The sequence below is a fragment of the Pangasianodon hypophthalmus genome, chromosome 12, assembly GCF_027358585.1.
Source record: "Pangasianodon hypophthalmus isolate fPanHyp1 chromosome 12, fPanHyp1.pri, whole genome shotgun sequence".
Lineage (NCBI taxonomy): Eukaryota > Metazoa > Chordata > Actinopteri > Siluriformes > Pangasiidae > Pangasianodon > Pangasianodon hypophthalmus.
The window spans coordinates 10,078,748-10,104,319 of NC_069721.1; the positions used below are offsets into that span (position 1 = coordinate 10,078,748).

The 25,572-nt window shown below is 41.3% G+C and overlaps 1 protein-coding gene across 3 annotated transcripts in view; it reads left to right on the plus strand.

Annotated features, from left to right (window-relative positions):
• Positions 1-18,332, plus strand: part of rnls (renalase, FAD-dependent amine oxidase) — a 31,089-nt gene extending 12,757 nt beyond the window's left edge. For 2 of the 3 annotated variants that reach the window (XM_026915217.3, XM_026915216.3), the window contains exons 5-7: positions 9,417-9,590; positions 13,555-13,724; positions 17,812-18,332. In XM_026915217.3, coding sequence (XP_026771018.1) covers positions 9,417-9,590; positions 13,555-13,724; positions 17,812-17,964 — 497 coding nt within the window. In that variant the 3' untranslated portion in view covers positions 17,965-18,332. The remainder of the gene's footprint in view (positions 1-9,416; positions 9,591-13,554; positions 13,725-17,811) is intronic. The other variant, XM_034309212.2, reaches the window with a different exon arrangement.
• The last annotated feature ends 7,240 nt before the right edge of the window (positions 18,333-25,572 follow it).

Sequence of the window (25,572 nt, forward strand, 5' to 3'; positions counted from 1 at the left end):
AAACTGGATGGTGAAAGACTGAAAAAATATCACCTGGTCTTTTTTCTATCTTCAGATGCCCAGCATCAGATTCCTGTTCTTGGCTGACAGGAGTGGAACCCACTGTGCTTTTCTACTGTTGTAGCCCATCCACCTGGTTCAATGTGTTGTGTGTTCTGAGATGCTTTTCTACTCATCACGGTTGTAAAGAGTGGTTATTTGACTTACAGTAGACTGCCTGTCAGCTCAAACCAGCCTGGCTATTCTCTTCTGACCTCTCTCATCAACAAAACAATATGATAGCAATGTAATAACATATGGCAAAACTTTGATATTTTAAATACTTCTATATCACTGGTAATATGGGCTGCCATTTATTCTCTGCAGTTTGCCACTGTATCAGTGCACAAACTCTAATAAAAGGACAAGTCTGCCATAATGATTCATCTAATCCCAAGAATTTGTTTGTACATGTCCAACCTTGTATATGGGGGCAAACATGGCTACCGCATTAATGTGCGGACACCGTGAGAGTAAAAGCTCACCTGATGAGACATTATAAGGGCACACATAAACTCTGGTCTGTAGCAGTGTTGCTTTTAGTGCACTAGTTACACCATTCAATAGGTATGCAGGAAGTCGCAGGTTTAAAGGGCCAGTCAGGAACCTGTGTAACTGACAGTTTGGCTGAAATGACGGTAACATTTAAAACAGCACCACTGCTACAGGACTGCTAAGCTATTAGAAAAATCTTGCAACGAATTTCATAGTTCTTTACTTCTGCTGTCTCTAATTTGACAAATATATATTTTTTAAGTAATTCGTAATATCAAGCTCATTAAAATGAAATTGGGAAATAAAATTGTTAGAAGGTGCTTATTTCTGTTTTGATTATGTAAACAGAAAGTACCAGGTTAAGTATAGTTATTAATTAAATGCTATTACTGTATAGTACAAAAGATTGTGATATTGGTTGTATATAGCAATAATAATGCACAAGTGTTTGATTAACAGTACATTTTTTATCATTTATGTTAGTAAAATCATGTTGCCATCAGCTCCTGTATTGTGTTATTCCTGAAAATTTGGAGTAAAGTTTGATTCAGTGTAAAACTGGAGCAAAGGGCCAGATCAGAATCTCGGGCCCTGAACTGAACGCCTCCCTGCAGGACACTGATGATGTGCTGATCTTTATTGGGATTAGAATGGAAGATGATTCAGCACTGAATCACCCTCTAAATTAAAAGGACCTCTGAAAAGCCTGTTTCTGATTTCCTGATTAGGGAAGGCTTTTTTCCTGACAGAGAGGCATGGAAAAGTTTAGATAATGTGATGGATCTGCTGTCACTGCCAAAATGATTTTTATTATGAGTAATGGCAGCCTTTACATTCGTATGTTGATTCTCTTTTTAATCTGTTTCAGCATGCACTCCCTCTTTTACTTAAAGCATGCTAGGAAAATAAAATGGTCACCCCTAAATATAGGCATCTTACAAAAAGTCTGTCCCCTGAGAGGTGAGTGCTTTGGTTTTCAAATACAGGAACAAAGTGTGTCTTTACAACAATTAGTCAGATGTCTGAGGAAACACATTTTGCCGCATTCTTTTCCTAGGTAAATGTCAACTCTATAAATGTGTGCTTTGCCTGACTGCTCACACATTAGCAAATTTGGGCCACCATGGCAGCCTAATTCACTTTCAGACATGTTACTGAATGGTTTAGACTGCTGTGTGATTACACGAATATTTGGCTTGATTTAGTTGGCTTGGAGTGGCAAGCCTGCAAAGCAATGCCCCTAAATGAATTTACTGTAAATTAGATAACTAAATTGATCTTGTTGTCACAGTAGAGCTGATTTCATTTGCTGCCTGAATTAGTCTGGAGTCAGAATTGGGACATATTGATTTCCTATAGACAATCACTGAATGTCCACTGCAGCACTTGTCAACACGCTGTGCAGCTAGATGAAATGGGCTCTTGATTTATTCATTAATAAGGTGACAGATGTCCTGTAATATGGGTCTTGGATGTGTTTCTCATGTCAGTGTTACATTTCTCTAAAAAGGGCCTGTCTAACAGGCTACCTTTGACCAGCTGCTTAAAATAAAGCATGTGGCTTGACGTCAGCGGTGAAGCCCTCAGGTTGCTGCCCTAAATGTCTCTGTTTGGTCCTGAATTAAACTCGAGCTTTCTTTGAAATAAGCCTGCCTGTGAGCAGTCATGTTTACCCATCCAGATATTTTAGCTGACATCAGAACCATGCCAGCTCCTTATACCTGCCTACACAAAGGCATCCTGTTTGCAGGATGGAGGAAGGATGGGTAAAAATTCCCTGAAGTGAAGAGATTAATAAACATTCCTGTAAATGTGTAGGTGCATGCACAATTAAGGAATAAAGCAAAGTTTTATTTACTATCCTGAGGCAAAGCTTGTGTTTCTCAGAACTTCTGTATTTAGTCCATGGGACTTTTGTGGTTTGCAAAACAGTGACTGCTTAAACACTGATGTGTGCTGATTAACTGCTTCGGTTTTAAGGGATGCACAAGAGTGTTTTCTAAGAGTGCAGTTGCATATTGGACAATTCTTTACTCATCCTGTGTCGTTTTTGTTTTCTTGAGTCCTTCTCTAATTGTTGAGAAGGACTCGCTGAACCTGCTAAAGGGTTAATTGTTTTTGAGAACCAAATCTCAGCCACCAGCTCTGAGTTTGAACCTCTTTCATGTGAGGTAAGTAAGCCCAGCTTTTACTATATGTGTGTCATTATTTAATAAATGAGAGTAGTGTTTTATCAGTGTTTTGGATTTGCAGCTGCTTGCCAAGGGTTAGCTCGGAGGCATCTGTGATGCTGGTCTTCATCCGTTTAATTGGCTACATGAAATAAAGTGTTTTCTCTTCCAGGTGGTTTGGCTGTTGAAATCTCAGCCTGGCCTGGTGCAGAACGGATCTCATCAGCCACACAGCCAATGATTTAACCTGACTCTGAATGTGCAGTTGGAAAAGTAATTCAGATTTCTTTCCCAAACGTATATGTACATCATCACTGTCAAATATTATTTGATCAAATGGGTGTTGAAAAAGAGTCCGTTAGGAATCTTAGCTAATGACAGCCCTCTCACACCAGCACATTATCCCCTCCCCTTGCCCTGACTAAAGCTGGACCCAATCTCGAGACACTGCAACAGTTCACCCTGCCCCTAAAAATGCTTTACTTATCTTTGGGCACAGTTCACCGAGTGCATTAAAAGTTAGAAAAACAACTTCCGACACAATTTATTTATTTATTTATTTATTTCTAGTTTTTGGGATGCTTTCCAGAACCTCTCCGGCAACTATTAAAACAACTTTTAAAGGGCTAAGAGAGATCATAAATTGTGAAACGGTGCAGTTCTCTCAAGCACTGTGAATAGATTTCCAGTATGCTGCACTGCCGTGTGGACCAAGTCCCTGAGGATAGCGACAAAGGCCAGTCTTGGCCTGGGAACAATGAAAAATACATGGGAGTTGGTGTGCTCTCTTAAAACAATATTTCCTTGAACAATACCGACCCTACATAAATCAAGCACCCGCGTTCAAAAATAAACTTTTGCCTTTGTGTTTTGGGTAGTGCTTTTAAATATTCACTATTTCACCATGTGTACTGTGCACCTTCAGTCTTAATGAAAATTTGAACCACTTTTATTTCTGTTGTGCTTTCTCAAACCAGTGAATGAGGACTGGGGCTACTGATCTGAGGGTAGTTCTGTTTTCTGAGGGAGTGAGAGTGTTATATACTGGCGCTATGCTATGTTGATAGTGTTTTTTGCAAAATTTTGAAATTTGAAGTTTTTAAGTCCACACATCACTCCACTCGACACAGCAGACACACCTCCCAAAGCAAGTAGGGATCCATACTCTAGATCACCACATGCTCATGGCTTGATTTCTGACTATGCCCTGTGCTTACATCTGCTTCAGAGACGTACCTACCGCTTTGCAGGAGAAAGGCATGCTCATCAAGCCTAGCTTACAGTAGGTGACTCCTACTCACTCTGTGGCCTGCGCCCCCATCCCGAGTGTTCTCTCAGAGGACAATTAAGCAACTAGGGATATTTGGTTTCCTAGTAGTTAGCCAGAAGATGAACTTTGTGAGAAAACGCCCTTGTGCTGTTATTCCCTTCTCTCGCTCCTCTCTCTTTTGCACCCCATTGATTGCCAGTGAGCCATAGAGCATGTTTCACAATAACATTTTTATAGTTGTGCCCCTGCCAGATGGGAGGAGACCACACTGTTCATAATGTGTTACCAGCCTGGCATGCAAACATGCAACTCTACTCTCTGTACTGTACCTGTATGAGGCCTTAAAAAAGTTAAAATAGTAGTCTATTCATTGAATTGTAAAGAAGCACAAAATTATAATTATTATTATAATTACATTTATATTCTGTATTTCTTAAACCCATAGTCTTCAGAAAATACAGACAACAAGACATCAGCAGAAAAATGGCCTGTCAGCAAAATTCTATTACATTTTGGGTAGTTGTCTATACACATATTTTTCTGTGTATTTGTGTGTGTGTGTGTGAGTAATTCAGTTGTGTGGAGCTACCTGGGGCGAAGTCAGACCTCAATACCTTCACTTATAATTCAGCTATCTGACCTCTGATTAATACTCAAGCACACACACACACACACACACACACACACACACGTGCTTAGAGAGGAAGCTCTATGAGGAAACTTCATACCTCATGTTATAACATGAGACCAACAGACCGTGTGTTTGGGAGCTGTTCAAGTGCAACTTCTGTATTCTATTCAACTTCTAGATTTCGTTTTTGAATCGTGGCTCATGCAGTTGAGGTTCCTTCTGATGCATTTGATACCATCTGTTACATCTTCCTCTAACTTGTCAGAGCAGTGCGACACTACAAACTAGTGCACTTCACAGCTTTTGTCATTGACTGTACTTGGAAAAGTGCAGTTTTCCTGCAATGCAGTATTCCGGCTGTGGGGGTATAAAAGGCTCAGGGACAAACAGAGAGAGAGAGAAGGAGGGGGGAGAGAGAGAGAGAGAGAGAAAGAGAGAGAGCAGCTGCTTCCCCCATGTTGGAGTGCAAGGCTGAGTGTATGCTATGGCCTGCATTGATCAGGCCACGCTTTGTCAACACACTGGGCCTAAGCGGTCCTGCACTCATTCCCCACATCAAAGATCCAGGGGCAACAAGCTGCCAGCCACCGAGCTGCAGACTGGAAAACTTTAACCTTGTCATCTCACACACAGACACACACACATCCTCTAATGTAATCACTCTCCTACTCGGACATGTGAAGGACTAATGTTCTTGCTGCAGGGGTTTACTTTTGCAGGTTGGGGAAATGAGGCACTACCAGTCAGGCGATGGGAACACATAAGCAGCACGTGTTAGCTCGTGTGTGAGCTCGAGTGTGAGCTCGAGTGAGTGAGAGAGGAAGTGTAAACTCTCAGCCAGTAATGGGGAATATCTCCAAGATGATTTTTTGGAGTGTAAAGGAGTGGTAAAGGCATTTGTACTAGGCAGATTTATAAAGTATAGGCAGACATAGAGCAGGCTCCTACGCTCCTGAGAGTTCTGTGGTGACAAGTGTGCAAAGAGGAAGAAGACAAAAGGTGTGTGAGGGAGTTTCTGCACCTCAGGATGTGAATACTCTTGAGATTTATGCTCTGCTCAATTTCTCTCTTTCAGAGCTTGTGAGAGGCCCCCTATGAATTTGAGTTTTCTTTACACTTTCTTATTGTGCAAATTTGGAAGAATGCCCCATGCACTGTGTCATCGCTGCTTTTTGAGACTTCAGCCACACAGAATTACAATGTTTCTCAACAAACCTTTAGTGTCCTAACCACTTGACTATCTTCGTGACTATGTGGACACACAGCTGAAATATTTTCTTCCCCTGTGGAGGAAATGAGTGATCAACTCAGTGAAAATTACATTTTCCCCTGGACTCCCAAACAGATAGAACATCACACAGCCATATCTGAGTGTTAGAATTGAGTCTGCACTGTTCTGAGACACGAGGATTGTATAGAAAAAAAAATTCAAACTGAGAGAGAGTAATGTTCCTCTCAGCGCAAAACTGTGCTCCCCACCTGTTGGACAGCTGTGTAAGGAAAAGGGCAGCAGAGCTAAATATTCCTCCAGATGAAGGCAATTGAACATCCATCTGGAAAAATGCAAACCATTCCATCAGGTCCACCTACAACAAACTGCTGGAACGACATTTCTTCCACCACCCCGAGGGAGTGCAGAACTAAGAGCTCTGTAGCTGAGGTTCAGGTCTCGATTGTACTGCACTGGGTAGAATCAAACTTTTCATGAGCCTTTTAACACTCCTCCTAAACTAACTCCTTTACTGAAATCCTAATCTTAACCAGTGCAAGAAAAGCACAAATACACATCAGAGATCCGAGTTAAAAATCAACGAGCAGTTTTTCTTCAACAGTGATATGACACCAGACACTGCTGGTTATGTAATAAACATCTGAAAATAAGTATTGATGAAGGTGGGAGAGAAGCTAGATGGTATTCTTAGGGCCTGGCCTGTTGAATTAGGCCAGTTTTTGGAGACTAGAAAACACTCTGCTCTGGATAAAGGCATCTGGATATGCTGAAAATGTAAATGTGAAATATAGAGGCCTTGATGTGACTGAAAGGAACTGATACTTTTACTTTGTGTTTTCATTTGAAAGTATTGTATTAAACCCTGTGAATGTGGCATGTGGTTGAAGTGCAATCCAGAAGAAGCACAGTGTGAGCCTGCTCCATTCTATCATGCCAGCTTTTCTGACTGACACATGACGAATAAGTGGATGGTCCTTTTTAGACAGTATAAACTTGTAAAATGGCACAGAAACCATATCTTGTGTTATAACTAAATTAAAAGTTTCTAAATGTCTCTTCCACTTTTAAAATTGCACCAGTTCTCTTATGTGCTCTGTCATGCATCTTTGTAAGTGATTTGGCTGGTGCGTTGTTCCAATAATCTTGAGGAACTTAAATTTACATTTAAATTTACATTTACAGCATTTAGCAGATGCCCTTATCCAGAGTGACTTACAGAAGTGCTTTGTATTCTCCATCAAAAACACCTCCTCACGCTAGTACAAATAGCTCAGGGTCTAAAAATAGTATCAAGGTAAAACCCTGTTAGACAGCAACAAAAACATACAAGTCAAGGGTTTTTTTAATCAGTGCTAATTTAAGCATTTGGTGAAGAGGTAGGCAGTGACTCAGCTGTTCGGACAGCCAGAGGAAGTTCATTCCACCACCTGGGTGCCAGGACAGAGAAGAGTCATGATGAATGTGTTCCTTGTATCTTGAGGGATGGTGAGTCAAATCTGGCTGTGCTACAGGCTTGAAGGGAATGTGGTAGAGAGGTTTAATAAGTGCCTTAAGGTAAGTAGGAGCTGGTCCATTTTTGGCTTTTAAGGCAAGCATCATTGTTTTGAACCTGCTGCAAGCAGCTACATGAATGCAGTGGAGGGAATGCAGCAATGCAGCAATGCAGTGTTATGGGACAACTTGGGGAAGTGGCAGCTCAGTGATTAAGACGTTGGACTTCTGATCGGAAGGTTGAGAGGAAGGTTCAAATCCCAGCACCACCAAGCTGCCACTGCTGGGCCCTTGAGCAAGGCCCTTAACCCTCAACTGCTCAGTTGTACAAATGAGATAATTGTAAGCAGCTCTGGATAAGGGCGTCTGCCAAATGCCATAAATGTAAATGTGGGGAGATTGAAAACAAGTCACACAACTGTATTGTGGATCAGCTGGATGGAACACAAGGGAAGACCTGCCAGGAGTGAGATGCAATAGTCCAATCTTGGACTGAACAAGCACTTGAGTGGCCTCCATGGTGAGAAATGGCCAGATCCTCCTGAGGTCAAAAAGAAGAAACCTGCATGACCAAGTCAGGTTCGTAATATGAAAAGAACCTGCCACAGTTCTACAGGGTTTGGCTGTCTCTATGAAGGCAGACATATCACAAGTAAAAATAATCGTTATGGATCGCCATTCATTTAGAGGTTGATGTATTGGTTATGATGAATGGATTCATTTAAAACAGCCAGTCAGTGTGCAGCTTTGATGCTTAGCCACTTATCATAGCAAGAAATACATAGATATATTCATTTCATTGGGTCCTGTTCATTTTGGGGTCTTTTGTGCCATTTGTGCAAAAATGACATGTTCCGTAACCAGATTCCTTCACCACAAGAGAAGAAAAAAGGCTTCTTATGAATTCTGCCCTCAGGGTTTGCATTGTTTCCAAACTCCCCACGCTCAGATGCAGCACCAGATTTCTTTGTACCAACGGGCACATTTACATGCTCTTAATTCACCACAGATGTGATGCAATGACACAAAAAAATCCTAGAAGGTACAGGGACAGTCGTGTGACCTGTCAATTTTGGCTGTCATCTTCTTCTGTGGTCGGACTCTTTGTGCCCTAACTAAATGAACATGGAGGAAAGTGTTCTCAGTGTCATCTGGATTCCTGTAGTGGAGATATGAGAGAAGCTCGCATGGCATTTTCTTTTGTTGTCCAAAACCACTCAGCCACAGCATAAAAAGAAAAAAAAAAGTTTCATATGGTCATTGATTCATTGTAGAAGCAGCACTAGGATATTTTTTTTCTTTTGAACATTCACACATGTTTGTAAGCCTCATGATATGTTTGGACTGTATTTCACTATTTTTAGCAAGCTTGTGAAACATCTGCAAGTCGGCATGGGAGGAGGATGCGCTTTGGTTAATAATCCTTCCTGAGGCTCTTTGTTCACTTTGTGCAAATTTTCACTTTGTGTTCTTTGTGCAAATTTTTACATTGCCAGTGGTAGGAGGGGTGTGTTTGAGTTTGAGTATCCTCTCCTCCAGGAGTGAACTCTAACCTTTGGTATACTCAGAAATCGTGGGTAGATGACTAAAGCCGGGCCAAGCATGAGTTGCTCGGACCAATAAACAACAGATGTTCCTGACCGGAAACAAGGACGGGCTTTCTCAAAGAAAAAAAAAAGAAGAAGAAGCAAAAAGAACAAACATCCAAAGGATAAACTTCAGTGTTTCCAGACTCCCATGTAGCACACTGAATTAAATCCTCTTTGTACTACAGCTCATCAGTCAGAGCCTCAAGTGGCCTAGTGCACCTGCAGTCTATAGCTATATAGTCCTTAAAATTTAATTAGTCCCCCTGTGGCACTGTAATATTGATTTCTGTGTAAAGGTTTTTGCAACACGTTTCAGACTCGACTTAGAGAGAAGTCACACATTTCCTCTTATTTGGTTCGTGAAGGCCTGGAGGCTCCTCACACACACAGCTGTCTGACAGGATAAGTGGAGAAGTGATGTGATGGAAAAGGCTGGCAGATGTCTTGATCTTGTGCTGTCTTTCTGTCTGTCTCTCTGTCTGTCTGTGTGAGTATATAGTGCTGAGTGAGAGTGAGAGGCAGAAACTAGAGGATGTCAGCTATTCCTCTCGCTACGCCTTGGGGCTTTTCTACAAAGCCGGCGTGCAGATCAGCGTCCCCTGGGTGGCCAAGTATGTCTCCAATAATCCCTGCATTCGCTACATCGCTACAGATGATAAAAAGCACAATTTAGGTCAGTGCCTCAGTTTTTCTTTCTCCCCTCTCTCTGTGACACACTCTAACATGTTTTAACTCCCTTTCTGTTTCTGAACATTTTAGATAATTTCTGGCACTGCTACCTTGTCTTCCCCTCTCTGTCTTATTCTCTTGGGTTACTCTGTCCTTTTCCTGCAATCTTCATCCTCTTGATGTTCTTCATACTTTCCCACTCCATAAATGGGAGATGTTTAATGCATGCGTCACATGACCATCTTTGTCTAATTGAGGGTTCAGGCTTCTTCCTGTCAGCCCCACTTCTGTCAGGCATTTGCATGTACAAAGGACTACAGGAGCAGAAATAAAATGGAGACAGCGTGAGGATGGAGTGAAGGGGAGATTTCCTCTATTCGTGATTGGCTTAGCTGCTGGCTGGCTGTGTGACCCGTTTCCTGCATGCACACTAGACCACTTCATTAAGCTTCACTAAACTCATACTCATCATAGTTTTATGATATAAATATATAACTCATACTGCTGCTAATCAGTCAGTCATAAATTCATAAGGTACATGAAATTAATGGAGAACGTGTATGTGAATGTTACATAGAGAAATAGTGTGTAATTATTGTGTACGTGCATAGATCTGCCAGACAGAGTTAGCCTCATCACAAGGACTGCCACACCTGCCACCTCTTATTCACTCCACGGTTCTGAAAGCAACATCATAATTAGTGGGCCTGTTGAATTTTGCATTGGGCTGCAGTGTTCTTTCAGGCTGGACGGCTCCCTGCAATCCTCCTCTGCCTCTCTACTGCTGTGCTTTAATCTCCACTTTCATCGCTGTAATGTATTTAGCTTGTAGCTCCAGTAAGTATATCTGGGTAGGAGTTCATAGAGTAGACTCTTTGTTTTGAAATGTCTCAAATTGCTGACACATAAAGACTAAAGTACAGCACATGTAATAAAAGCCTTTAAGATTTAGCTGCTCTAAATCTAGCAGTGGGATATTACTCATAAAATATCCAATTCATGATTGTCCCAACTCCATTTTTGTTCCAAATACGATACCTGATATCATAGTTATGAGTATTAGTAATACCTGATACTGATCCCATACAAGTTCTTCATAGTAGCTGAACTGCTGCTTATGCGAAACTGATGTCAAGGTGACATGCATTAGGACACTTATACGTATTTTCATGCTCATTCATGTTTTGTCAGTCAAAATGTCACACATTCACAACCCAAAATACATTGGATTGGATCAAAAAATATATCAAATCTGATCCTATACCAGTGTACCTGCTAGAAATACTCAATATCCGGTTGGTGAATCTGTCATTAAAGTCCCCATGAAAGGCTTCTTAACTGTCATTTGATTCCATATCTTGACATATTTCCTTCTGAATGTCAGACAGGAAGTCAGAGTGATGTGTTGAAGTGCTTGACTGACTTACACAACAGCCAATAGCGTTTGAGATACACCACACTCCCACCCAATCCAAACAAACCATGTTCGCTGATAATGCACTGCTACTGTAAAGCAAGACCCACCTCCAGGTATGGAACATATACATTCTAGAGATTATTTAATTGAACGATCACAAGGATTTGCAAAAATCATCAAAAATTTAGATTGCTTTCCCGGAAACAGGATCTTTCCCAGAAACAAGATCTTATGTCCATAAGACTAAGAGGCAGGTACAAAAAGACACAATTTTTTATTTTTTTCAGGGGCACTAAAAGTCTTTTTAGATTGTTATTTGGGTGAAATCTGTTCACACACATTTCCTCATTTAAAACTTTCTCAGTAAATCTTTAAAGAAAACTGAGATTGTTGTGTACTGTACAGTATGTGCCCTATTTGTAATCTCACAAAACAAGCTTTTAGCTACAGAACCTGCATGCTAAGCTGGCCGGCTGGCTAACTTACTATGTTGGAGGTGAACATAACTGTGATTATTATGTTGTGTTTGGACCGTTTTGACCACTGTTAAATGAATCACTCAGAACATGACGATGCAAATCGAGACTCTGATACTGAAATCCCAGTTGTGGAAAACTGTGTCAAATGTGAGCTAGTTATCAAGCCAGCTAGGTACATGGGAGAGCAGGATGACATGGAGCCACTTCAGATAGAATTTTCATACATGTTCCTGGTATCCTTTAGTGGAAAAGCTTCAGAAATGTCCCCCGTCCATTTTCTTGGGCATTAAAAACATACGAAACAATTTATTATTCTACAGGCCAAGATATTTTCTGCCATGCAATGCCTGCCTTCTCCTCACCCTGTGAACTTTGTGACCTGCGCTGCCCACTCCAACAAATAAGTGACTCAACCAGCAGGCATGGTGCCAGCCTTCTGCCCACGCACCATGACCTCTCTCTCTCTCTCTCTCTCTCTCTCTCTCTCACTCACACACACACTCCCTAACTTTTCCCTCTGCCCCTCTGTCTTTCATTCTCTCTCTCCCTCTGTTCCACTCCTCTTTACTTGGCTTGGTGCCACGTGCCTGGGTTGTTTGACACTAAGTTCCTAAGCGAGTGACTCCCCCTCCATGTTGCAACTGCAATGTGTTGACATTAATTCTCTTATTCAGAAAGGTAGAGGTAATTGCCGTCATACTGATAAGTGTGCACACTAAACCTGGTGATAAGCCTATTGAAATGGTCAGTGATTCAGTTCTTTTGTGCCCAGCCTTGGCTCAAACGCCTTTGTGCTAAATCCTGTTCACTGGAAGTCACCATTTTGCTGAGGTAGCAAGTTTAGCCAACGTGTCAAAGCTTCGATGCAGAAGTGACATTATAGATTTAGCTCCAATACTACTGTGATAAAGTTCAGCAGCAAATTAGAATAACTGACTGTGTACTACGGATGAAAGTCACTTCCTCTTTTGCCTCCATGCTTCTAACTAAATGGAAGTTCTGCAACTCATATACGAGCTTCCTGCACAATCATCTGAACCAAGATGCTGCTTTCCTGTGCCAATATTCCTGATTTCACCTTTTTTGTCACTGTCTAGAAACATTTACAGAGCAGATCTCATTTTTACAGAATAGATCTTACTGAACTGGTGGTATAAAATGAAAAGCTCTTTTTTTCATGGGTCACTATAAAGTCAATGAATCGAACATCTGTGACTGCCAATGACTTCAGTATTTAGATTCGCTCAGCCACTTTGTTCGTATTTAGCGGCGTCCCTCTTTCCCCAGGTAGTCATCAAGACTGGGTTATAGCATCACCCGTCCCGCTTCAGAGCACTGACTAGGCCACAGCATCTCCAGCTGCTCAAACATCCGGCATGTTTATTGAGCACAATAAAGCTTTATTCCCCCCAAATCAGGTTATATGTGCATTTTAAAACGGTGTCATTAGAGAGATGACTACATGCCACAGTGGACTAATAAATCAGGACTGGCCAAAAATGCACGAGTCATAACTATGCTGAGGGACTGCGTCTGTAAGGCATTAGCTCACGTGGTTTCTCAAATGCCCACGGATTATATCGCTGTGTACCGTGGCCTGGACACTATCATGAACAGCTATTAAACACCATGCTTGCACTAACCTGCTCTGCTCACTAGATTATTTGTCTAAATATCGGCCCTGACATTTGTCAAAAAGGTTGCCTCTTGTTACATACACTGGGTTGTCCATTAATTTGGTTTTCCATATCTTTCTTTTAAAAATTTGGGTAAGGTAAGTGCTAAGTGCTTTTTGTTACTCAGGATAATAATTGTGGCATTTTCAGCCCATCTTTCTACTCTTTGCTCAGCTATCAGACTTATTTGCCTCAAGCTCAGTCCGGCGTCTCACCACACTAAGCTTATGAGCTTTTCTCCTTTTCTCCATTCACTTGCTCTTACTTGTGAAGCCTGAGTTTGCCTGAGAAACTTACTGACTCATGCCTGTTCTTCATTTGTACTAATATGCACATGATTAAAAAAAGACTCAAATGTATGCTGTGTTTGATAGTTCTATGTGTGTTCAATGTCAGAAGAGATTGGCCCCTCTGTGGTGGTGCACACCAGCGTGCCTTTTGGCATGGAGCACTTGGAGGAGGCAATAGAGGATGTTCAGGCCATAATCCTGCAAGAGCTGCAGAAGGTGATGCCAGGCCTTCCTGAACCTGAGACCATCAAGTGCCAGAAATGGAGATACTCTCAGGTGAGAAAACAGAGTCTGCCAGTGATCCTTCCTTTGTTTCTATCTCAGCGTTATTTCATTTGGTCCTTTAACAATATGTAATTTATCATAGTTACAGTGTTTTTTACACTTGGCCCAAATGCTGGGTGGATTTTGGGCTCATGTGGTTGAGGGTGTCAGGCATGTTTCAACTCTTGTATAATGTGAAATGTTATTTTGCCTGCACTAATAGATACAATCCTTTATTCTTATTTACATTAATCTTGTAAATAAGGTTTATTTAATTCACTCTAATAGTTTTCAGTTGTAAAATGCAAGTTTGTTCAATCATGTTATTAGTTGCCTGGCCCTGAGAACAGATGACTTTCACACATGTTGACTGCACTTGAACCGAACCCCAGAGCGGACCAGAGATCAGTTCTCTAGATCATAGCCAGGTTCAAATACTACTTTCGCACTTGACCAAACATACCAAAGTCTCAATGCAAATGAATTTTATATCCGGAAAATAGTGCAGAAACAACCAAAACTTGTATTTAAATAAAACTCAACTCTTCCAATGTAATGAATATGAATAATTGAAATATTATCAGCAAGGTATGGTCATCATTAGTTTAAAATCTGTGTGCAGGGTGTATAGTTGTCCATCCTGTAACTTCTTTGTTATGCTTTGTTCAGTGTCCCAGTTCACTTTTCATGTGTTCTTAAAAGAAGGAAGTTTTTTTTCTCGTAGAAATCCTCTAGGAGCTTTGTGGTCACGCTCAACAAGAAGGAAGAAAGATGGAGGCCGTAACTTGTAGTTCCTTCTGCAAACATGCTTAAGTGCTGCTAATGAAAAGCTGCTCCGCTATACAGCGAATGGCATTCATATTTAATAGAGTAAAGCATAATGGAGGGCTATAGCTAGAGTGGTGAGGAGCTGGTAGAAGGAAAAGCTCAAAGAAGCTCTTTTATCTGAGGGCTGGAGTAAAAATGCATTATATTATACTTTAATGATGCACAGAGATGTTTTCTCTGAGACATACAGCGAAGTTGTGTTCTTACTGACACACACACATATACAAATACATGCTCACCCCCACACAGTTGGCTCACACGCACATACACTTACAGTAGTTCACTGTGCGCCCTTTCTCACACACTTCTGCATGCTCTCTCTGTTTCTCTCTCTCTCTTTTGCACTCTCTCTCTCCACCCCCATGCCGGGCTCCTCTGCGACACACATAGCACTGGGCCTCTGCTTAAGGTCAGAGGACATGGAACATCTGTGTGGGAGCCCACATCTCACTGTGGGCCAGAGAATGGGCCAAGGCCTGTCTGGGCTACACACACTCTCTTGGACACATACGCACGCACACACACACTCTGTATGAATGTGTCAAAGGGGTTGTCTACTGCCTAGAGGTTTTAAAGGCTAGAAAAAAATCTCTTAATTGCTTTTCAGAAAATGGTAATTCAGTCCCTTCTGCAGTCCTTCCTGCAGGGAACAGAATGTCAGAATTTCTTTCAGCTGTTGCCTGCTGTCAGAGAGACGTGTAGAGAGAAGTGAATGGAGAAAAATTACATAACCGCAATTCAAAAGTGTGACTTGTTTAGGAAATGTCACAAGCACGTTGACTTGCTCCATGCTGTCACGTGTATACACGTTCTCTATGTGACAGAGAGTGATTCCTGTGTACACACTGCTCATGTTCAGAGGAATCCTCACGTTTAGAGATTTATGAAAGCTGCATGTTTTCATGTTTAATAGATTATAGCAATTTTTTTTGTCACCACCATTTTAGATAAGGTTCAAGCATGTCTGAAGTGTTTAGTTTATATTTACATATACTGCATTCATATTTTTTTTCCTAAATAGTTTGTACTATGAAATCTATCTCGGTAAATGTAAAGTTGTCCTAGAGCCAGCAATTTCTGAATATCTGTCTCTCTTCTGCTGAATTCTGGCGACCAGTGTAGCAAAATACATTTGAGGAGGTGGAGGAGGTCAGCCCTGCTAATATCAACTTACTCCTTGAGTAAACCAAACAATTTGTTCTTGGCCAAGTTTCAGCCGGAACATTCATCATTTGATTTACATACAGATTACCGTTTAAAGCTACAAGAGGGAGGGGGCAGAAAAAAACTCTTTTTTGGAGGCAGTGATAATAGCATGTCGTCTGTAGATGCCTATTAAAAGCCCCAGGAAATGGATACTATTTCCTTGGCTTTAGTGCACTGCACCTCGATGTTTATCAGGAGTTCTGGGGCCAACAGAAGCCTCAGCAATGGGCCGTACACTCAGGAGGAATGTGCTTACTCCCAGCTCTCATTAACAAACTCCATTTTTATTTTTCACTTTACCAAATCACTTAACTATTTAAACATTGTATAGAAGGAGCAGTTGAAGTGCTTTTCATTCTAGCCTGTATTGATCGAAGCAGCATTTGCTTTTATGTTTTCTTAAATTAGGATTTAGGAGATGTTTTCGAACAACTGCTTTTTTCCCCAAAGCACCCATAACATAACATAACAGCAACTATTGAAGTGCATGCTTCAAATATACAAGGTACAACAGAGAGGGAGGCAGGTCATTCACTGTAAAGAGTCATCCGCAAGTGGGTGTATTGTGTTTTATAGGGAGAAATTGGGAGCGTTTCCTAGCTTTCTATGGGAGTTTCTGCAATGTTATATCACATCTGGCACACAGCACTGTACCCATAGGAAGGCTTAGACATCCCTATAGAACATGCATTCCTGTTGCTCTGACAGATTTCACTCATAACATACCAACATTTCAATCATTTTCTACAGATTTTACCTCCTGTTCTTAGAATTTGTTCTGACATGTAATTGAGCACACCTTACCAGATAATCTGCATATTTTAGTTAGTCTGAATAATAGATACAGTGAGTAGCATTGCCGCCTCACAGTTCCACGGTCCCTGGCTCGGCCTGTGCATGGTCTCTGTGAGTTTGTGTGAGTTTACTGGTTTTCTGGTTTCCTCCCACTACCCAGAAATATGGATCGGATTGGTAAAGCTAAATTGCCCCTAAGTGTGAATGTGTATGACTGTGTGTGTGTGTGTGTGTGTGTGTGTGTGTGTGTGTGTGTGTGTGTAGTGCCCTGAAATGGAGTAGCATCACATTCACGGTGCATTCCCAGTGTTCCCGGGATAGGCTCCAGATCAACTTCGACTCTGTCAAGGATGAATTGGTTGCTGAATATGAATGAATAATAGATTAAGGTAACTTAGGTTGCATTAAAGACTTCAAGAGGATAGTTCTTAAGGTCCACAGTCTTGACCTGGGTGGTCAGAGATTTTTCCTTTTCCATCCTGGATTTTTAATCTGTCTTTCCCACTTATTAACACATTAAATTTTAGGTTAGATGACTACTAGACAAGCGCCTGTGTTATTAAAGCTTTGGATTTTATCACATTTTGTAACATATAATTGTATGTGACTCTTTGTTGGATAAACTTACACGTCAGCACTGAATTGAAACGTCTCCTCGGTGTAGGCATGAGTCAAACCCATCGGCCAGGTGTTGGCAAAGCCATGTGCCGTCTGCTTCAGTCTGCCGGGCCAGGTTTGTAATCAGGCTGTTAATATGTGTGCTCTCCTAAGCCAATGTAAAACATAGTGAGCAGCCCCTGCCATGCTGAGCCAGACCCACCCTACACCCAGACATACTGAAACTATGATTAAAAAACAGTCTCGCTTCTATGGTGTAATCATATGGGTAGACTTATACAAGTAATTGAGCATCTGCATCTTGTCCTTGTTCATTGATTGTGCTGTGTGCATTACAAATTAACTGTTGTATCACAGGTCTGGAATACCCTCCTACTTTTCCAGTTTCTTTATCATTTATGTCCCTGTTGTCATATTTACACAGTCTATGTGAATGTATCTACTGTATCATGGTAAAAAGAACACAAACACACTGTCAAATATGAGTCAGCTCTATAAAACTGGCTTTCAAGTCTGTATGTAGGCACAGTGTATCTGGGACAGGAGTGTACAATCCCACTCAATAGCAGCACAACATGGAGGTTGCATCAGCTATTGGAAGCTGGATTGTTAGTGCAGCACTAATGCAGCGTACGCTCAATTGTGTCGTTAGGTGACAAGATCAGTGGCTGGCTGCCCGGGGCAGATGACACTGCTCGCCAAGCCTCTGCTGGTGTGCGGGGGCGACGGCTTCACACACTCCAATTTCGACGGCTGCGTCGAGTCAGCCCTGAAGCTCTTCGAGGTTCTGAAGTCCTCTCTCTAAAGCGGGCATTGGGAGGGAATGCTGTATTTTTGGGGGCCGGGGAACTGGAACGGGTTTACCAGTGATGATTCAGACGCAGCACCTCCTACGCATGTACTGTATGAAGAACAGTGATACTGTTGGGCAGAAAAACCAATTACGTTGTTGCCTGAGATTCAGAGAATTAGAAGAAAACTGAATAAACTGTGAAGTATTGGTAGCAAAAATACTCCTTATATTGATTTTATATAATGGTAATGTTGGGCACAAACAGGCCTTCACACATTTTCTAACATGTAAACTGTAAATGTTGAATGATCTTGTCTTCCTGTTGCCGTTTGTGGGTTTGAGATGTAAGAAAACAATAAAAAAAAATCCTTAACACCTGATCTGAGTGTTTCTCCATTGTTTTTTTTTTTTTTATTTTCATTGTAAAAAAGCTTAAGAGATCATTTGTGCAAAAGCAGTCTCATGGTGAGAGTGAATGTGTGTTTTGGGGGGACACTCTGCCAGGCTGCTGAGCCGATATTGACCGACGTGCACTGTTTAGAGGTGCTGCAGCTGGGCTTTAATCTGGGACAAAATATTTGGCAGGCAGGATGGTGAAAGAGCCTCTCTTAATCCAGCCATAATTATGGCTCGGTGGGCCTCAGATCCAGTGCACAGCTGGGTCTGCCTACCCCATGCTCTCTGTCTGTCTCTTGCTCACTCTCTTTCCCATCCCCCCTCACTCCATTCTAATATGTCAGACACAGTATTATATTACTCTCACATTCTACTCTTCTGCTGGTTGTTCTGCATCACCACTATGGGGAAGTTGGATCAGTGTGTAATACTTAAACATAAATGAATACTTTTTGAATGCTTGGATATGCATTATTTGAATGAATACCGTGCAGTGCAGTTGTTCAAGTCACTGAAATTGTTGCTGCTTTCACCAGGCTTCTAAAGCCATGCAAACTACTCTTCAAAGCTCCTCCTCGAAAGCCCACTACGCACAGTGTGATGATAACATCATGATACAGAAAGCGCTGGTCTGGGTGCATGCTTTTTAGTTTCACACAAGCACATACACTCCTCATTCTAGATTCAAGAAACTTAAAAATTCCTGCACTGATTTATAGATGATTTATATTTATTTATATTTATGCAACTGCTTGGTCGGATCCAAAGTATGCACCCCCAGTGGAGCTTTTGTAAGCCTCATCCATGCAAATGACACTCACAGCTAAACACATTTGGTAGGTCATATGTCACATGTATATTTCATATTGTTAAAATTTGGGACAACATTTTTCTACCTCTTAAGCAGCTGAGTAAGCATGGCCCTGGTTTTTCTAGCTCTTCGACACTCTCAGATGTGTTCAATAATGAAAACCCACACCAGTGGTCACTCTTGTCTTTCCCCTTGCTTGGTCCCATTCATTCACTTGTAGCTTTCTCTTGCATAGCCTTTCTAACATATATCAGTAAATTGGCATCAAACCAATGCTTCACATCATGTTTCTTTATAGCCTACACCTGAACGTGCTGCCCATGTTTGCTCAAAATAATTAATAGACAGGGAGGACGTCTTTCTTGCAGTGAAGCATCCTGGGCTGAGTATTAAAGGACAGACATCACTGTTAAATGGTAGAGCAAGCGTTACACTGAACACTCTCTCTATCAGGTAGATATGATGCTTTTAGGATACAACAGCTTGGTTAAAATTTTTGTTGCTGATTTCAGAGCATCTATTTTAGTAATATCTACCATAAAGGTCACGTAAAGACAGATTAAAATGATTATTTAAGCAGTATCGCATGAGCACGAGTGTGGTTGTACTGAATAGACAAGTCCCAGTGCCATTATATTAAATATAAGCATTCTTGGAACACCACTCGACCAATCAAATTAGTGGACCGGAACTAACTGTTGTGTAATGCAGCTTTGACTAGCACTCTAGCCAACACAGATAACACTGGTTAGTATGACTAGTAAGCAGCAAGTATTCTTCTTTGACAACATGTGCTAAGATTGCCAGTTGCTGTGATTGGCTGATCTAGCTTCTGACTGTGTGGCACAAACACAATGGCAATGTTGATCATTATTCAGAGTGAGTGCAGACTGAAAAGCCTGTAGCCTATAGTGAGCCTCAAACTGTATTGATGTTAAGAACATCATGTGTCAACCTTTGAAATTGAACAAATATGTGTTACTATGAATATACTGTATCTCTGCCTGTCTGTCTCTGCTGTGTAAAGATACTGGGCTGCAAAGGGAGAGAGAGAGGGAGAAAGAGAGAGATTACTTCTTATGGATGCATAATTCATACAAGTCATCCTCTGAGAAACAGAACTCAGCTGCCTGGATTGCAGTAGCCTTGCCACAGTGTTGCATCAGCTGCGTCTCGCTTTCATTAACGCACGCGTTACTAGCTCCGGCTCTTTGATCTTTTTATAGCAGCCGATAAGAAAGAATGGGTTATGGATGAACACTCAAGGGGATGAAATCATCAGTCATTTGACTCGGGTGGTTGATGGACATTACGAGCTCAGTAGAGCGAGTGTATTGAGGGCATTAGGTAGCCCTGAAATGTTGTTGAAACCTTGTGGCTCATGGACAGATTGGTAAATTGAAGCCTTTATCTTTCCTTAAAATTGTCCCCCAGCTTCTATATTTCACCATATCTGAATGGTAGTGTTCCCCAGCTTTTAATATACACAGAAGCATCGCTACAAACAAACAAATTGAATATTCTCTACTCACATGCAGTGCTCCAAAGGATGTCCATCGCATTTTTGCAAGGTCCCTAGCAGATGGCACCAGAGGTTGATAGTAGGTTAATCCCTGCCAAGCGCACACATACATGCACAATGTATACACAAAAACTCAACGGCAAACCCAGCACCATGTTACATGAGGCCCATCCCCCACACAGGGGCCAGCAGGCCTGGATTGCAGTCATGTGTGTCCGCTTTATGTGGACCCCCCCTGAAGATGCTTAAAGGGCCCTGTCATTCCACTCAGAGCTGTGGATAGATTCAAGGCCATCACTAATTAGGCATGACATTTTTTCTCTCTCTTATTCGATAAGGAGTACGGTATGTTTTCTGGGAGGAAATAAAAAGATACTGTCTGGGTTTAGGAATATGAGGGCATGCATGTGTGTAAAGGAGACAGGAGATTGGGATGTTTAGACTCCTCTCTGCTTTAGATCCCAGGGGAGCTCAGGCTTGTTTAATTAGAGGGGCGGTGCCATGGGTAATGGGAGCTGACGTCCTCGACTTGTCTCTCCGTCTCTCTCCTTCTCTGTATCAGTCCAAATAGCACAGTACTCTCAACAGTCAATATCCAAAAGCCTAGTATTGATCTGGGAGGGTCAGCATAAGCCACATGGCTACAATATAGCTTCTGCCAAAACAGCCATTACTGTGCAACTCAACCATGCAACTTCACTGATAGCTGTGCCTGTCAAATACTTTATCAAAGGTTATTAAAACAAAGGAGAAGGAAGTCTGTTCACTAGCATGTCATTTTCAGGCTTCTTTCAACAGCTACACAGTAAGCTCTTTGTCCTGACAGTCAAAATACTTGGAAAATGCCAAGATGTCAAGGTGACTTCAGCATGACCCATCCAACCGGCACAGATCTAGCTTTTCTCGTGATTTTTTTTTCAAGGGAGCACAGAAGTTACTGACAGTGCTCATGCTTTTGCGCAACCCTCCAGGAACTCGTGTCATCTGTAGCTCGTGAAATGATGCCACACCACAAAGTAGGTTTTGTCAGTTATGTGTGTGTCCCTAATTTACACAGTGCCACAGAAGAATCTGGTTGTGCGCTTCTTTTCACGCCCACTTTTCTCATTGTTCCTCCTGCAGTCTTTGAGTTGTTTCAATACTGAAATGCTTTCTGATAGTTTGTTTCCTAGAAGCAATGGGAGGGTCATGTTAGTTTGTGGCTTGCATAGTTGCAATGAACAGTCTCATGATGAAGAACTGACGGATCAGACAGGCTTTTTGGCTTGTGTACCAAACAACATAGTCAAACAGACCATCGCCCTATTACACCCCATAGATGCACAGGAAATGGAGACTTTCTGGTTTTCACTACCATTCCAACTCTGCTGATTATAGCCAACTCAGATGAGTCTTAAGTAGAAGTTCAGACTATGCCTGAAAAAACACCATACAAGGCATAATTTTTGGTATATGACAACCCTAACCCTGATTTTTTCCTCTTAAATATAAAAAGGTAAATAACCTCAGCCAGATCAACTGTCTTCTGGCTGACAAGATTTATTTTCTAACATTAGTAAGCTTTGTTTTAGGAATATCTGTGTTCAAATGGAACTCATTATTTTGTGCTTTCAACATGGGAAATCAAACACACAATATGCTTGTCAGTGCTAGCCAACTTGGCAAAATGGAGAAAAAAAAAAAAAAGCTTTTCACTGATATTTGAATGGAAATTAGCTAGCTAGCACATTTCCATTAACTCGACAATGGTTGTGGTTCATTCTGAAGTGACCATAGCTACATAGGCCACCCTGTATAGGCTACACTATTCACAGTGAGAATTCTGTAGGGTCTCACTGTATAGGTTAAAAGTAACAGGCAAGTAGCTATCCAGAATGCACAAATAATTTATAGACTAGCAGAGTTTGCATTCTAGGTACATTCTAGCTAAAAGTATGGGTGAGTATCACAAAGCTCACTATGAATAATTACAATCTACTGGATGTAGTATTAACATGAAACAAACTGAGGCTTTTGTGCCAGTAATGCATGTTGGAGTCACGGGGTGTGTGTGCATGTGCATGTGTGTGAGAGAGAGATAGAAAGAAAGAGAACATGCATTGGGCTGGTTAAACATATACAGTACATAGTGTGCCACACCCAGTGTGCACACTCAGTCTCTCAGGGGAATGTAGTCATCCTCCAGACACGCACACACACACACACACACACACACACACACACACATCAATTAATGTCTCAAGTCTGACACACCACATACTTCCTTTTCACTGATGCCAGACAACAGTCTTTCTCAGACCAGTTTTTTTTATTAGGGTAGATTTTTATTAGCTTGTTTCTCAGAATTCAGTGAGGAAATATGTTGGAATGATCTATAGCAGGTAGTGTTTAAAAAAAAAAAAAAGCACGGAAATAACAACTAGGCCTCTAGTGTGTATCCCCTATTTAGCAAGTGTCGCAATTTCCTGACACTAAGAAGGTGTGTGTCAGTAGAATGGCACCTCTAGCAATTCTACTGTATATTGTCACAAGCAGAATGAAGGTCATTTAGATCTGCAGTTCTCAAAGCAGGTTCCACGGGGCCCTAGGGAGCTGTGACATAGCCAGGGAGTCTGCAATTAAATTACTTTTCAAATGACATTATGATCACTATCAACTACTATCAAAGTTATATTGGTTGTTATAGCCGAATTGACTGGCCACTTTAATCTAAAACGTAAGTAATATTAGTTGAAACCGGTTTGTGGGTGAAAGTTTTGTAATATTTTGTACTTGGGTTATGTTCATGAAGTAAACCTGTGCTTCAATCATAAGGGGGTTAGCAAACTTTTTTTTTTCTTCTTCTTTTTTTGAAGCAGTCATTTGAAGCGGTCCCAAACTAAATCTCAAATTTGAGCATTTAGATTACCACATGGCTACATCACAATCATAACATTCAATACTATCTCTCTCTCTCTCTCTCTCTCTCTCGCTCTCTCTCTCTCTCTGATAAGCACTAGGTGTTAAATGGAGAGAACTGAGGGCAGCACAGCAGTTAGCAGGACAGTGTTTCACTTGGATAAAGCCTATTCAGCTCAGATTAAGCCAGCTCTTGGTATAATACTCTTTCAAAAGCTTCTTTCCAAGTTGTAAATCTGTAACAGCTCTGGACTTTAGACTGTCAGAGGGGGCAGAAATATGGAAATACGGCTAGTCTGAGCATTGATGTTATATTTAGGATTTTGTTAGGAAGAAATGTTAGTACAAAGAGACATATGTCTGGGAGGCATTACCTATCATTTATGAGAATCCACTGTGTAAGTGGTACTTTGTTTTTCTGTTCATTACTCAGAAATAAAGGTACCAACTGTATTTTTCCTTGTCACTGAGGTGGTATCATGATGGGCATATCTTTTGTACCTTTTATATGTATTTTTAAAGCTTTACACTAAAAGCTAGTTAAAGGTACACCACATACACCTTCTCAGGAAAAACATATATAATAAAAAGGTACAAAAATTACAGCATGAAGCCTCATGTCCAGTAATACGTATGTCCAATAGAAGTTTTTTTTTTTTATTTTTTTTTTTTTTATGACAGGCCATGTACATTTTCACTTTAGGAAAGCCATAGAAAAAGACCTAAAGCAGCTGATATCCAGAGAGCTAAAAGCAAACCAGTATCCGAGGTGATAATTTTCTCTACTCTTTCACACAACCTTTTTCAAAAACCCACAATGGAAGGAAGTGTCATGTGTCAACTATCACTGTTGGTGCTAACCACAGACTGCATTTTTAGGTTTGAGAATGAGTAAAGTGCAGCTGAACTCCAAATCAGAGTGATATGTTGCCATAACGTAGGCCACTGCTGGTAATACACTAAAAATGTATATGCCTTCTGTCATGAGTCCAGAAGTGGTCGATTCCTCCTGCTTCTTCTTAATGGCTGTCATCAATTTTTGTGGTGTCTCTGACTTCAGCCACAGCTGATTTATAGCCGTACTCATACACTGGATATCTACACCATCTCATAGTCTCTTTAATGCTGTGACAAATTTGCATGTCAGAGACACTGTCTTCCTAAACCAGCAGTCATTAGCCCTTATCTTAGCTGGCTGTTTTTTTCAAGATTTAGATCTATCCCTGATCTGCCATACTTAATCTATTTCAAACTGGGGTTAGAACACGAAGGTAGATCATCAGAAGGATAGTTGGTGATAAAGAGCTTATATAAGTATTGGATCTTCGTGAAGAAGAGTGAGTGCACGCAAGAGTGGATGAGCAAGCATGCAAGCTTTAATGCCTGGGGTTATAATGCTGTGGGAAAGGCCAATAGGTCACCTAAATTTCGTCAGCCTCTTTTTTTTTTAGCGATAACAATTTCAGCATAATCTTTTTTCCCCTTTCCTCTACATGCCTTGTTTACTTTTACCCACTTCCCACTGCATGGTTCCACTACAGCCTAGGGAATATACAATCTCCATTTTTACTTGTGTTCATTGCCGTTGCCTTTGGCAGGAACTGCAGCCGGTCCCTGAGCGGCCTCTCTGCATGGGATCACTGAAGTGGCTCCTGCTGCTGCTGCCGTTGCTGGCCTGTTTGTGTGAGAGAAGAGTGACATTGTCCAAGCACAGGAGAAGGTCCATGCAGATTCCTGAAATGCTGGTGTGGCTTTTGAATAATGATGGGATAGAGAGAATGCAGTGGGCTTCATTTATTGCACTGCCTTTTTTTGGAAAGGGGGACAAAGTAGTACATCTTAAGTTTCATAAGACAGGACAAGAAAAACATGGCTTCAACTTGCCTGGAAATCTCATTACCAGCAGAACAGCTCAGGAATAACAATGTGGTCGCTGGACTGTGAAGCGAAGGAGAGCATCAAAGCAGGCCAACTTGTCTCACACTCCCACTTT